Raw genomic sequence first — 14,101 nt, forward strand, 5'->3', positions numbered from 1 at the left:
CCAAAGCTATGGTTGGGAGTATGGACTTATACAGCATTAGGACCAGCTACAAGACCCTGCAGGACAGCAGTGGCAAAGCCAGCTCTGGATTTAGAGAAGAAAGGTAAATGGTAATTGTTTGGTGAACATATGAACTGAGCTCCAGGTAGCAGCTTCTAGAATGTCTCTGGTAGGAACACCTCTGAGAAAGGCTGTAGAAGTAGATGCAGCCCTGGGGGATAGTTTTACCATGGTGCATATAGCAGAAATGAATGCAATGGCTTATCCATTTGGAAATAGTCTGCTTTGAAATAGCTTTTCCCTCTGCCCCTGCAGCAAATGCCACCAGTAGTTCTGATTTTCTTAGAGATTTTGTCCAGTTTAAGTAAAATCTAAGTTGTCTGTGTACATCCAATGAATGCAGAATCCGCTCCCCCTTGTTCTGTTGTTTGGGAAAGAAAGTTGGCAAATGAATGGTCTGATTAAGAGCCAACTGGATACCACCTTTGGCATGAAGGATGGATTGGTCCTGAGAGACACCCTGTCCGTATGAAAAATAATGAAAGGCTCCACTGCTATAAGAGCCTGTAATTCAGAAATCCTTATAGCTGAAGTGACTGTTAAAAGGAAAGCTGTTTTCCAGGAGAGAAATTTTAAGCCTGCAGTAGCAGCTGGCTCGAAAGGAGGGAGAACGAGTTTTTCCAATACAAAATTGAGGTCCCAGGCAGGGGGTGGAGCTCTCCTTGGTGGTCTTAAGTTTTTGGCCCCTCTGAGATGCTGCTTTAGCAGAGGATGAGGAGGAGGGGAGGTTCTGTTTTGTAATGAGCTGAAATGGCTGAGGCGTGGATTTTTATGGATGAAAAGGACAGGCCCTTGTGAAGCATCTCAGTTAAGTATTGCAAAATCTGAGGAATGTTGGGCACTGCTGTGCTTATTCCTTGAGATTGATTCCAGGCACAGAACCTTTTCCATTTGTCAGCATAAGACTTTCTAGTACTAGGCCTTCTCGCCTCCAAAATGACAACCATCACAGGTTTGCTGAGGGATGCTAAGGGTGAATTTATGTGATTAGCCACACTGCAAGATTCAAAGTTTGGAGCGGAGTGTGCAGAATTTGGTTGTTCTGCTGAGACAGTAAGTAAGGTGTCTGAGGCAGGTGCCACGGTGGAAGGTGTGACACATTGCGCAGGAGTCAGTACCAGTGTTGGCGAGGCCAGTCTGGAGCAATCAGAATCATTTTTGGTTTGTCCTGTTTGACTTTTAGTAGAACTTTGGAAAGCAGAGGCAGAGGGGGAAAGGCATAAACTGATAGGTTTTTCCAGCTGAATGACAGAGCATCCACTTTCCAGGCTTTTGTTCTTGTGCGGAATTTGTCCAACTGATAGCTCTGGGGTAAGGCAAAAAGATCTATGTCTGGACTCCCATTTGCGTGTCAACATGTTGAAAATCCGTGGTTCCAGTTTCTATTTGTGTGGGTCCATGAGATTTCTGCTTAGTTCGTCTGCCAGAGTACTCAGCTTTCCTGGCAGGAAGTGAGCTTGTAGTTGTATTTGGTAGGTCAAGGCAGTGTTCCACAATGCCATGGCTAGTCTGCAAAGGGGGTAGGAATGTGTACCGCCCTGCTTGTTTATGTACCACATAACTGTGGCGTAGTCTGTCTTTATCATTAATTGTCCTGGATGAAGGTAGTTTTTGAAGACTGTCTGTGCATTCTGTACAGCTAGCATCTCTTTCTGATTGATATGAAGGTGCATTTGATTTGGGCTCCATTTGCCCTGAATGCACTTCCCTGCCAGATGAGCCCCCCAAGCATAGTCTGATGCGTCTGTTAGGATTTGGGCAGCAGGGGGTGGAGTGAATGGCAGTCCCTTGTTTTGGTGGCAGGCCTCTGCCCACCATAGGAACTCTAGTTACAGGCAAGGTATGATAGGAATCATTGTTTCCAGGCTGTGACAATGTTGACTCCATAAACTTTTTAAGTACCACTGAAGTTTCCTCATATGCAGTCTTGCATATGGAATTAGAAGAATGCAGGAGGCCATGAACCCCAAGGCTTGCAGAATTTGTCTTGCAGATAGCAGGGTTTTTGTGGCCACCTGTTTGAAGTAAGTTACCAAATGAATTTGCTTTTCTGGTGTAAGGTAAGCCATCTGGGCAGTTGTATTCAAGCTTGCACCCAGGAATGTAATTTTTTGAGAGGGTACCAGCTGTGATTTATTTTCGTTTATGGTGTACCCTAGGCAAGTTAGAACCCTTTTTACAAACGCCAGATGTTTTAGAAGAATGTCGGTTTTCTGCCTGAATTAGACAATCGTCCAGGTATGGATATATCTGAATATTTCTTTGTCTGCAAAATGCAATTACTGGAGCCAGGCACTTTGTGAAGACCCTGGGCGCAGTAGATAAGCCAAACGGCAGTGCAGAGAACTGGTAATGCAAGTAGCCTGCTTTGAAGCTGAGGTATCTTCTGCAAGATTCCCTGATTGGGATATGCAGGTAAGCCTCTTTTAAGTCCAGAGTTACCAACCAGGCATCTTTGCCTAGCATAGGAAATAACTGTTGAAGAGTCAGCATCTTGAATTTTGGAATGTCCTGAAATGTGTTTAGAGTAGATAAGTTCAGAATTGGACGCCATGATTTGTCTTTTCTGGGTACCAGGAAAAATCTTGAATAGAAACCTTGTCCCTTTTTTTCTTCTAGTACTGACTGAATAGCCCCCATGTTCATGAAAGCCAGTACTTGTTTCTGGGCCTCTGGCGCACCGATTTGGGGGCAGGTCTGGCCATCCGTTTGGGATTGGCAATGTGTGGAAATGAAATCTGTATCCCTGGGATACTATATTTAAAACCCATTTGTCCTGGGTTATAAGTTGCCAGTTTCTTACATGAAGTGCCAGTTTCCCCCCCCCCCAAAGGGGTTGCTAAGAGGTAAGTGCTTGGTAATTGTAGAGGGAAGTCATTGAGACTGTTTACCATAGGTAGATGCCTTGTTGTTTCCAGATTTGGAGGTGGAGGCACCCCATTGCTTTGTTCTAAAAGTCCCTTGTGACTGAAACCTGGAGCCTTTGGAACGTCTGGGTTTGGCTTGAGTGGCTCTCGAAGAAACTGGAAAGGACCAGTTCTTAGTAGGCCAATGCCTACTAAATCTTGGAGGTTGCACTTGTAAGAAATCTTTCACAGTTTGCATAGATTTAGCTTTGTCTTTGATCTTTTTTAACTTCTTCAGCCTTATTAAAGAGACTGTCCTGTTGCAAAGGAGCATCCAACAATTTTGCTTTGACATGCTCAGGCAGAGTTTGCTCTCTGAGCCAAGCATGCCTTCTTAACACAAGGCCCAGTTACTGCAGCCCTGCAAGAGGCCTCCAAAGAATCAAAACCACATTGCAAAGTATGTTTTCCAACTTATTCAGCTGAATGCAATAAATCCTATAAATCTTTCTTTTCCACACAGTCAGAAATTATCATTTTCTGTTTAAGCAGTCCCATGATATGCTGTTGATATTTAAGCATATGAAATTGACAGTTTAAAGCCCTGATTGCCACGGTTGCAGAAGTGTAAACCTTCTTACCCCATCTATCCAGCTCCCTGGAATCTCTATCAGAAGGGGTAGGATTTTTAGCAGTAGAGGCCTTAATGTCCTTGGGACCCTGAGAAATGGTTTCAGGATCTGCAATAGGATTTTTGAAAAGGAATTTGTGGGAGTCAGGAACCCTGTAGTATCTGTCTGGCTTACAAGGAGCCGGAGGCAGAGAATCAGGAGCCATACTTGATTCTGAAAAAACATCAACAACAATGTCTAGAACAGGAGATATAGCCAAAGGCCTATGCTGAGGAAGAAGAAGAAAATCCCTTAGTCTCTTTTTAGATTTAGAGAAATCCTGACTTTCCCAGTGGAAAAGTTCCCTTAAGGTATGTAAAGTCTCCCCAAAAGAAAAATCCTCAGGTGGTGAAGCAGAAGGAATGGAATCTTCTGCATCAGAGTCCTCATAAGTAGGTACAGACAAATCCTGTTCATTAGAAGAGTCAGAAGAAATAGAATCCTGTTCAGAAGATTCATAATCAATGTCTTGCTTAGGCCTCTTAGAAGGAGGGGGTTGGCTACCCCTGATCAGAGTAATTAAATCTTCAGCCATTTTGATAATTTGTTTTTAGGCATAGGGGCCTGCACATGTGGCCCAGGTGTCGTTTTTTGACATAGATTTAGATTTTGGCCTTAGTTTTGAAGATAGCGTCGGTCTAGCATACAAATCTGTAGGCCTGAAAACACCTTCAGAAGCCGGTGCCTGCACAGCGGCTCCGGACACATCTAAGGTAGAGACATCCGCGGGTTCCATAACTGAAGCATCTCGTGGCACACCAGACTCCGAATGGGTCTCAGTAGAGGCCTGCAAATCAGAAATGGTGGGTATCAGGGGCTGCAAAAGCGCCTCACTGAGTACCGGCGAACTGGCTACTGGCTTAGGAGAAGCGTTGTCAGTTTTGGACCGCGACGGTCTCTCTCTCTCTTTTTCTTTGCGTTTTTTAGTTATTCCTGTAGTCAGATTGCTAACCGACGACATTTCTGGATAATTAAATCATGAGCCAAAATATTTAGAATCAAAAATATACCGACGTTTAATAGTGCGTTGATTAAATTTAGCACAAAACCGACAGCAAGGTACGTTGTGGTCAGGGCCTAGGCAAGGAATACAGTACAAATGAAAATCCTTATGAGGCATTTGCTTCCCACAAGTAATGCAATTATTAACTTTTACTGACATTGGTAAGGAGCAAGCAAAAGTTTCCCCAATGGGGTACTTAGCTTTTAGTTGAAGACTTCGGTTCTGAAACTCAAAAACTAAAATTTCAGGAGTTGGCCGACCGGCACTTGCGAACTGCTTCTGCTTCGGGCACCGTGCGGCAAGAAAGACTGATGTAATGGCATCGGCTGCATGTTTTATCCCCCTGATGACCTGACATCATGGAAGAAGGGACAGCAACCGACGCAGGACCCAAGACTTTGTTAATCAGGCTGACTGAGGGCAACCTGCCAGCAGATTACCCAAATGTAATGACTGCAACAGTGAAACACGAAGAACATCTAAGAACAGACCCCATGTGATGCATCATCTTCTACAACCACACACAAACACTGCATCCTATGCTCCAGCCAATTTTTCCAGACTACCTTAACCTTCTAACACAGCTATCCTTAATTTTTTAAGAGCATGATGTCCAGGTAGTCTATAGCATTGAACTCTGTCCACTTTACATGACACCCAGTTATTTGACAGGCTTTCTTCACTGTAAGCTCATGCAGACTAACATTACTGAGGTTACTTTATCTAAAATGCAAATTAGTCTTTCCTCCAAAATATATTCTGTCTTACTAACAATACCAACTCTGGCACAGTTAGAAGGAATCCTCCCAAAGTGAGCTCTCCAGGAGTGCTTGTGTGGTTGGGAGCGAAGTTAGTCACCTCAAGATTGGCACCCACCCAAGGTTTCCAGTTATTAGAAAGCAGGAAGTGACACTTGTAGACTGGGTTCAATAATATTCTACTAACAGGAATTTTACTGTGCTGTGTTTCTAACAATTTCCTCATATTTGAATGACATTTATAACAACTTTGGGTACATACAGCAACACCAAAATCCCAAGGATCCCCCTAACAACAACACCACCACAAAAATGAAAACAGGTTTAGCGGTAAATCCCCTGTCAACTCAGCCACAATCTTGTCAGTATGATGGGGAAAATAAACAATGTTTTGTGACCAAATGTAAGGGAGAAACCTTAATGACTTGGAGAAATTATTATGTCTTCTACATGGCACTTGTTGCCTGAGAAAGTCAGGGATACAAAAAGTTGTGAACTGTTTTATACATCTGATAAAATGTAATTTATTTAAAACAGCTCAATGTGATTTCTTTAACAAGCTTGGAGTAGTACGAGAGTCTTTCATGATCTACAAGCCAAGATTATTACAATCCTCTGCCCTCAATTGGAAATTCTGAAAAATTACGTATTACTTTCATGTCTAAACTAAAAGACTATAGCTACATTTTTTGTTCTTTTCTAAAGTCTTCTTTCTTCCTTTCTTTCTGTATGTTTTGGCTTCACCTTTCTTTGATCTGCAGTCCACTGCCAACATAGTTTTCAGCTGGTAACTTTTTTAGGTTATACTCCTGTTGATACTAAATGTTTACATTATTACAATATAATATTTATTGTATACTGTAAGCTAATGTTGTATAAATTTGTGCATACCAGTTGCCTAGTACAAGTGCTGGCACTGTTGTGTACTTTTGACTCCTTGGCCACGGCCGTGCCTAATAAGAGTCTTCAGGACCAAAGTACCAACCCAGTTACCATACATATGGGAAATGAAAAATAAATAAGAGTATACATACAAAAATAAATAAATTAAAATGAGTGAATGAATGAATGAATGAATGAATGAATGAATGAGACACTTATATCCATTACTTGTTTTGACAACTAGTGTAATATCAACTTCAAAATGCAGCAGATATAAGTAGTTACAGGAAAGATGTCTTCTTTCCCCTACTTGTCTTACATTTGGCTTCTTTAGCAAGAAAGGACTCTCAAAATCCAGGGCTACAACTGGTGTGAAAAACAACCGAGAATAGCTTTGTTTACAAATGGCTTTATATTGAATTTGACAGACCCACAGCAGCACGTCCTGTTGCAGTCGAATAGTGTGAAATAGTTTCAGACATTTTCTAGATACAACATAGTTTTCAGCTGGTAACTTTTTTAGGTTATACTCCTGTTGATACTAAATGTTTACATTATTACAATATAATATTTATTGTATACTGTAAGCTAATGTTGTATAAATTTGTGCATACCAGTTGCCTAGTACAAGTGCTGGCTCTACAACAAAAGGAGGAAGCTACTACAAGATAGAGCAAAATCCTTGAAAGGTAAGACACCCTTGATCATTATAAGTAAAAAACTAAGAGCTCTCATAAAATCATCCAAGGCAAATTTTGAGAGAAAAATCGCCAAGGACTCTAAAGAGAATCATAAGGCCTTCTTTAGCTATGTTAGAAACCTAGGAGGAAACTCCCAGATATGCTCAGAATTAGTTCAAAATGATGTGAAAATTACTGAACCTACACACATTGCCAACATACTGGCTGACAGGTTCAGTGCAAACTTCCCCTCCCCAAAGGAGAGATATCTATTCCAGAGGATTGTAGCCCCCAAACATCTCCAACGCCCAGGTGAGAACTGCCTCACTAAGGCAAAAACACAGCATCCATGGGACGGATGGTGTCCCGGCTGTGTGCTTCACTTAACTCAACGAGGAATTAAACCCACAGTTAGAACAGCTGTTTAATCTTAGCCTCACCTCAGGATACGTACCCAAGGAGTGGCGCACAGCGACTGTGGTCCCACTTCATAAGTGCGGTGCCTCTACAGACCCTGGAAATTACCGCCCCATTAGCTTGACAAGCCTTATCTGCAAAGCCATGGAGAGGATCATAATGGAACTCATAAATAAAGACATAGGGAACTTGCAGACTTTGGATCCAACCCAGTTTGGCTTTGTCAAAGGCAGATCCTGCCTCTTAAACTTGGTTGACTTTTTCGAGACAGTCACCAAGGCCATTGATGAGGAAAGGCAGTCCATACAGCCTACCTCGACCTGGCAAAGGCCTTCAACACAATACCCCACTCAGGTATCATCGAAAAACTCATCAGCTTGAATGTAAACCCATACATCACAAGATGGGTTGCAAACTGGCTAAGTGACAGAACCCACAGGGTCAGAGTTGCTGGAGCCATGTCAGACTCAAAGCCTGTCACAAGTGGTGTCCCACAGGGCTCAGTCCTGAGTCCACTCTTGTTCGGCATCTACTTTTCTGAAGTACAAGCAAACACAGGAGGGTTATGGCTGACAAAGTTTGCAGATGACTGCAAACTGGCCATAGTCGAAAACACATCTGACACAGATATCCTCCAGAAGGGCCTCACAGAAACGGATAACTGGTGCCAGAGCCATGGCCTGAAGTTAAACGCCAAAAATGCATAGTCATACCCTTCGGGAAAAACAAGGTTACCCCTAGCTACCATATAGGTGGCAATCCACTGAGCACAGAAAAAGTCATCAGAGATCTGGGGACCCAGGTTGACAGTAGCCTTCGCTTGACACTCATGTTGCTAAAGTAGTTAGGAAAACCTTCTATATCACCCACCTGATCATGAAGGGATTCACATCTAGATCAAGGGAGGTCATCGTCCCCTGTACTCATCACTCATTAGACCTATGATTGAGTACAATGCCCGTTCGAATGTATCTGACCAGACACCTGCTGCAGCTTGAAAGGCCCCAAAAGTTCCTCACCAAAAGGATAAAGGGTCTCAAAATATGTCTTATGCTGCCCGACTGAAAGAACTCCAGCTCTATTCAGTCTCATACCGCTTGCTCAGAGGTGACCTGTGCCTGACATATAAGGCCATGTCAAACCCAGATTTGATGAATATGCTTCACCTCAAAAATCTAGATCCCTCAGAACCACAAGGGCGGGAGACTTAAACCTTGACACGGTTATAAATAGAACGTGCTGGAGGGACAGATTCATCACCCAGAGACTCCCTATGCTGTGGAACAAAATCCCGGTACATGTGAGGCAGAGCACCTCTCTGGCCTTGTTCAAGAGGAATCTTGACCAATGGATGGGAGATTGCAGATATACCCCAGGGATTACTTCAGTGTCACTGCTTGACAGAGGCACAGCAAAATGATAGGCATAGTTTTTATTCAAACTAAAGGGGTGGCGAAAGCCACATAACTATGGGCTAGGCTTATAAATGCCCTTGGGCAGATAGCCTAGTATGAACCTATGAACCTATGAACAAAAGAAATTAAGATAAAATGAAGGCAACAGAGGTAAATGTGTATAAACATGAGTCCATTTAACAGTATCCACAAGCACAGAACAGAGCAGAATGACATAACATAATTAAATACTTGGGATATGGGTTAAATAGTGTCTGTCATGTTAGTGACAAACATATGGAAGATTAGCAGAAAGTAATTAAAAAATATAAGGCTGAATCGTTATGATCACAGATTTGGATAGTAAGATAAAGACAGTGATAACCTTTATAGTTCTTTTGGTTATATGTGCAGGCTAGGCATATTTTTATCACCCATATGATAATTTGTGGATAACTATAAGGAACTGAAGTTTACCTAGTAGCTGAAAAGGGCAAAGGTTAAATGCGATAAGCAGATTCTCTTTATGGAGCTAGGAGATTATAAATACCACATTTGAAGGGATATTTTAAGGCCACCAAGAGATTCTATCAATACAGACGTACAATAGTAAGAGTGCACAACTAAAACACGAGGTAGACTGAAGTAACTGGAGGAAATAGGCTAAAGAACCATGGTACTAGGACCAAGTACATAGGGATGGTTAATAATAGAGTGGAAGGAAGCCAAGCAAGTATATGACTGACAGAGTACAGACAATTGCGGAAGAGAGGAGTAAGTGACAGACCAGTCCTGGTGGAGTTTCCAGTGTAGCCAAAACAGATGAATTTATAAAAAGTAAGAAAATGATAAATAAACAGGACATATACAATTTTGCATAACTACAAAAAAACAAAGTAATAGACAAGACTAGAATATGAGAATAAGTAAATGATGAAAGAAGAATTAGAAGAAATTTGTAAGGCATCCAAGTATGTGACAAACAGTTTAGGATATCTTCATGTAAATGTTTGGACAGGTATTCTTATACATTGAACACTTCAAAAGACCTTTCCCAAGTGTAATGTATGCACTGGAGATGTGATGGGGAAGGGAAAAGAAAATGAGAACATACATCTTCGGAAGTACTAATGAAGGAGATTATGCTCTCAAGCTGGTGGTTAGTACCAAGAAATCGTAAGGCTTTATTAAGTTAAATTTTTTTTTCTCTAAAGAGAATCATAGGGCCTTCTTTAGCTATGTTAGAAACCTAGGAGGAAACTCCCAGATATGCTCAGAATTAGTTCAAAATGATGTGAAAATTACTGAACCTACACACATTGCCAACATACTGGCTGACAGGTTCAGTGCAAACTCCCAAAAGGAGAGATATCTATTCCAGAGGATTGTAGCCCCCCAAACATCTCCAACGCCCAGGTGAGAACTGCCCTCACTAAGGCAAAAAACACAGCATCCATGGGACCGGATGGTGTCCCCGGCTGTGTGCTTCACTTAACTCAACGAGGAATTAAACCCACAGTTAGGACAGCTGTTTAATCTTAGCCTCACCTCAGGATACGCCAAGGAGTGGCGACGCGACTGTGGTCCCACTTCATAAGGGCGGTGCCTCCACAGACCCCAGAAATTACCGCCCCATTAGCTTGACAAGCCTTATCTGCAAAGCCATGGAGAGGATCATAATGGAACTCATAAATAAAGACATAGGGAACTTGCAGACTTTGGATCCAACCCAGTTTGGCTTTGTCAAAGGCAGATCCTGCCTCTTAAACTTGGTTGACTTTTTCGAGACAGTCACCAAGGCCATTGATGAGGAAAGGCAGTCCATACAGCCTACCTCGACCTGGCAAAGGCCTTCGACACAATACCCCACTCAGGTATCATCGAAAAACTCATCAGCTTGAATGTAAACCCATACATCACAAGATGGGTTGCAAACTGGCTAAGTGACAGAACCCACAGGGTCAGAGTTGCTGGAGCCATGTCAGACTCAAAGCCTATCACAAGTGGTGTCCCACAGGGCTCAGTCCTGGGTCCACTCTTGTTCGGCATCTACTTTTCTGAAGTACAAGCAAACACAGGAGGGTTATGGCTGACAAAGTTTGCAGATGACTGCAAACTGGGCCATAGTCGAAAACACATCTGACACAGATATCCTCCAGAAGGGCCTCACAGAAACGGATAACTGGTGCCAGAGCCATGGCCTGAAGTTAAACACCAAAAAATGCATAGTCATACCCTTCGGGAAAAACAAGGTTACCCCTAGCTACCATATAGGTGGCAATCCACTGAGCACAGAAAAAGTCATCAGGGATCTGGGGACCCAGGTTGACAGTAGCCTTTCGTTTGACACTCATGTTGCTAAAGTAGTTAGGAAAACCTTCTATATCGCCCAACTGATCATGAAGGGATTCACATCTAGATCAAGGGAGGTCATCGTCCCCTGTACTCATCACTCATTAGACCTATGATTGAGTACAATGCCCCGTTCGGAATGTATCTGACCAGACACCTGCTGCAGCTTGAAAGGCCCCAAAAGTTCCTCACCAAAAGGATAAAGGGTCTCAAAAATATGTCTTATGCTGCCCGACTGAAAGAACTCCAGCTCTATTCAGTCTCATACCGCTTGCTCAGAGGTGACCTGTGCCTGACATATAAGGCCATGTCAAACCCAGATTTGATGAATATGCTTACCTCAAAAAATCTAGATCCCTCAGAACCAAAAGGGCGGGAGACTTAAACCTTGACACGGTTATAAATAGAACGTGCTGGAGGGACAGATTCATCACCCAGAGACTCCCTATGCTGTGGAACAAAATCCCGGTACATGTGAGGCAGAGCACCTCTCTGGCCTTGTTCAAGAGGAATCTTGACCAATGGATGGGAGATTGCAGATATACCCCAGGGATTACTTCAGTGTCACTGCTTGACAGAGGCACAGCAAAATGATAGGCATACTTTTTATTCAAACTAAAGGGGTGGCGAAAGCCACATAACTATGGGCTAGGCTTATAAATGCCCTTGGGCAGATAGCCTAGTATGAACCTATGAACCTATAAATTCTGCTGGCAGCCATAAAAGCAATAACAAGAAAATGGACAAAGACTAAACCAACTTTAAAGGATTTACTGAACACTGTTAAATAAATTAAACAGATGGAGGTGGGATCTTTAAAGGAGGGAGAAAGTGAAGTGTACAAAAATAAATGGCACATCTGAGATCAAGACTTTGTGTGACGTGGAAGGGATGGTATATACTAAAAAAAGATGACATGATGTAAAGAATAATACTGAAGTCATGAGGAAAATGTACGTAGCATGAAGCCAATACTGGAAAATGTTCGTGCAATTTTTATTATTAACACGTGAACCCATGTTGCCAAACAAAGTGTGATCCATAAATGAACTTGTTATAAAAATAAGAATGGTACCTGTCTGCCAAGATATAAGGATGAGATGTTTGCCAGATAAGTGGCCGAAACTTCATCACAGAGATAAAACGACCAAGGTTCCGAATTTCCTGCTTTTGATATTCTCCGTAAACCATCCCAGAAAGATAAAAAAGTTTGGCACCCTAAAAAATTACAACAAATTATGTATCACTTCAAAATTGCACTATAATGTCACAAAGACTAACTGTAAAGAAGCAAAGTTCACTCGTCTAGATAAAGCATTTTATGGCAGAATCAGGAACTTAGACACAGTCAAGAAAAAAAGCAGTGAAGCACCACCACTGTTTTTAGAAATACACCAAAACTACAATATCAAGCATCGCACCAAACATTTTTTTCTAAGCAGCAGCAGAGATAGAAACAGAAAATTTGTGCACTTTCAAGTTTCCCCATGAATTAACATTTGTGGAAGTTATGATATTTTTAATGAAGAGTAAACCTAGCTGCTTTCAGGACATAAAATAAATGAGAATAAAATTAAAGCTGCAGCAGTAAGCTATGCACCCACATATGAACTGGTTCAGCAATACCTACATTTACAGGGAAGTAATATTAAGTACTTTGTTGCATGAATTAAAAATGTTTTTGTTATGGCAGCTAAGGATATGTGGAAAGACCAACAGAAGATAATACAAGTAAAAAATGGAAGCTCTTGATTATGGATATGGATAGTAAGATAAGCAATGAAAATGCTTCACGTCCCTTTGAGTCTTTTATACAGGTCAGACATTTTTTAACCAAGCAAAAGAAAAATGGTAGATGACAAACTACTTTATTTTGCTTTTGCGTCATCTTAAAAGTACTCAATTGTATTTATTACTGCTTGGTGTAACTCACTCTAAGCCTTTTAGTTTAAGCACTTGGGCTTCAGACCAGTTGTTTTACATTAAGAAGGTTTATGCTCTGCACTGTAGTGGCAGGACAGGTAGCTTACATCCTTCTAAGTTGGGAACTGCTGATTGAGGGCTCAGTGTTTATTTTAAAAGTGTATTAATTCTGGTTTAAGCACTTGGGCTTCAGGCCAGTTATTTTACATTAAGAGGGTTCGTGGTCTGCACTCTTGTGGGAGGAGAGGCTGGACTCTGCCCTTGTGAGCTGGGAATTTCTGGTTAAAGGCTTATAGTGCCTGCATATTTGTACTGCTTCTTACTAAATTGGTACACCTTGTTTGCTGTAGCATAGACTAGATCCAGGCCTGCTGAATCTAGCTTTGTTTGTATAACTTGAGCACTAATCCAGGCATTCTTTAAAGTATTCAATTGTATTTATTACTGCTTGGTAGTAACCTGATTAAAGTGTAGCTACCATTCTAGGTCTTTTGGATTAAGCACTTGGGCTCAGACCAGTTGTTTTACATTAGGAAGGTTTGTGGCCTGCACTGTGGTGGCAGGACAGGTAGCTTACATCCTTCTAAGTTGGGAACTGCTGATTGAGGGCTCAGTGTCTGTTATTCTAAAAGTGTATTAGTTCTGGTTTAAGCACTTGGGCTTCAGGCCAGTTATTTTATATTAAGAAGGTTCGTGGTCTGCACTCTTGTGGGAGGAGAGGCTGGACTCTGCCCTTCTGAGCTGGGAATGTCTGGTTAAAGGCTTATAGTGCCTGCATATCTGAACTGTTTCTTACTAAATTGGTACACCTTGTTTGCTGTAGCATAGACTAGATCCAGGCCTGCTGAATCTAGCTTTGTTTGTATGCTTGCTATTTCCCTGAAACTCTAATTCCACCTAAAACACGGCTTTTCAGCGCTTCTGTGGATCCCTAGTGACATCTGCATTGCTTACTGTACTTATTTCCTTGTTTCACTTGAAAGAAAGTTACTGTTTGTCATTTTTGCATTTAAGTTACCTGTAACACATTGCATTTAAGTTACCTGGCACTTGCTCACTAAAGCAATTATATAAGTCAGCACTAAAAAATTAAAAGCACTACACCCTCACAAACT

At 41.8% G+C, this 14,101-nt stretch overlaps 1 protein-coding gene across 1 annotated transcript in view; it reads right to left on the bottom strand.

Moving 5' to 3' along the window:
• Positions 1-14,101, bottom strand: part of BMS1 (BMS1 ribosome biogenesis factor) — a gene marked incomplete in the record, with an annotated part of 1,196,647 nt that overhangs the window by 865,297 nt on the left and 317,249 nt on the right. Inside the window, 1 exon segment of the mRNA XM_044056283.1 lies at positions 12,139-12,281. Within this exon segment, the coding sequence (XP_043912218.1) occupies positions 12,139-12,281 (143 nt within the window).

The sequence above is a fragment of the Protopterus annectens genome, chromosome 14.part0 (assembly GCF_019279795.1).
Source record: "Protopterus annectens isolate FY-2018-M chromosome 14.part0, PAN1.0, whole genome shotgun sequence".
NCBI classification, from domain to species: Eukaryota; Metazoa; Chordata; order Ceratodontiformes; family Protopteridae; genus Protopterus; species Protopterus annectens.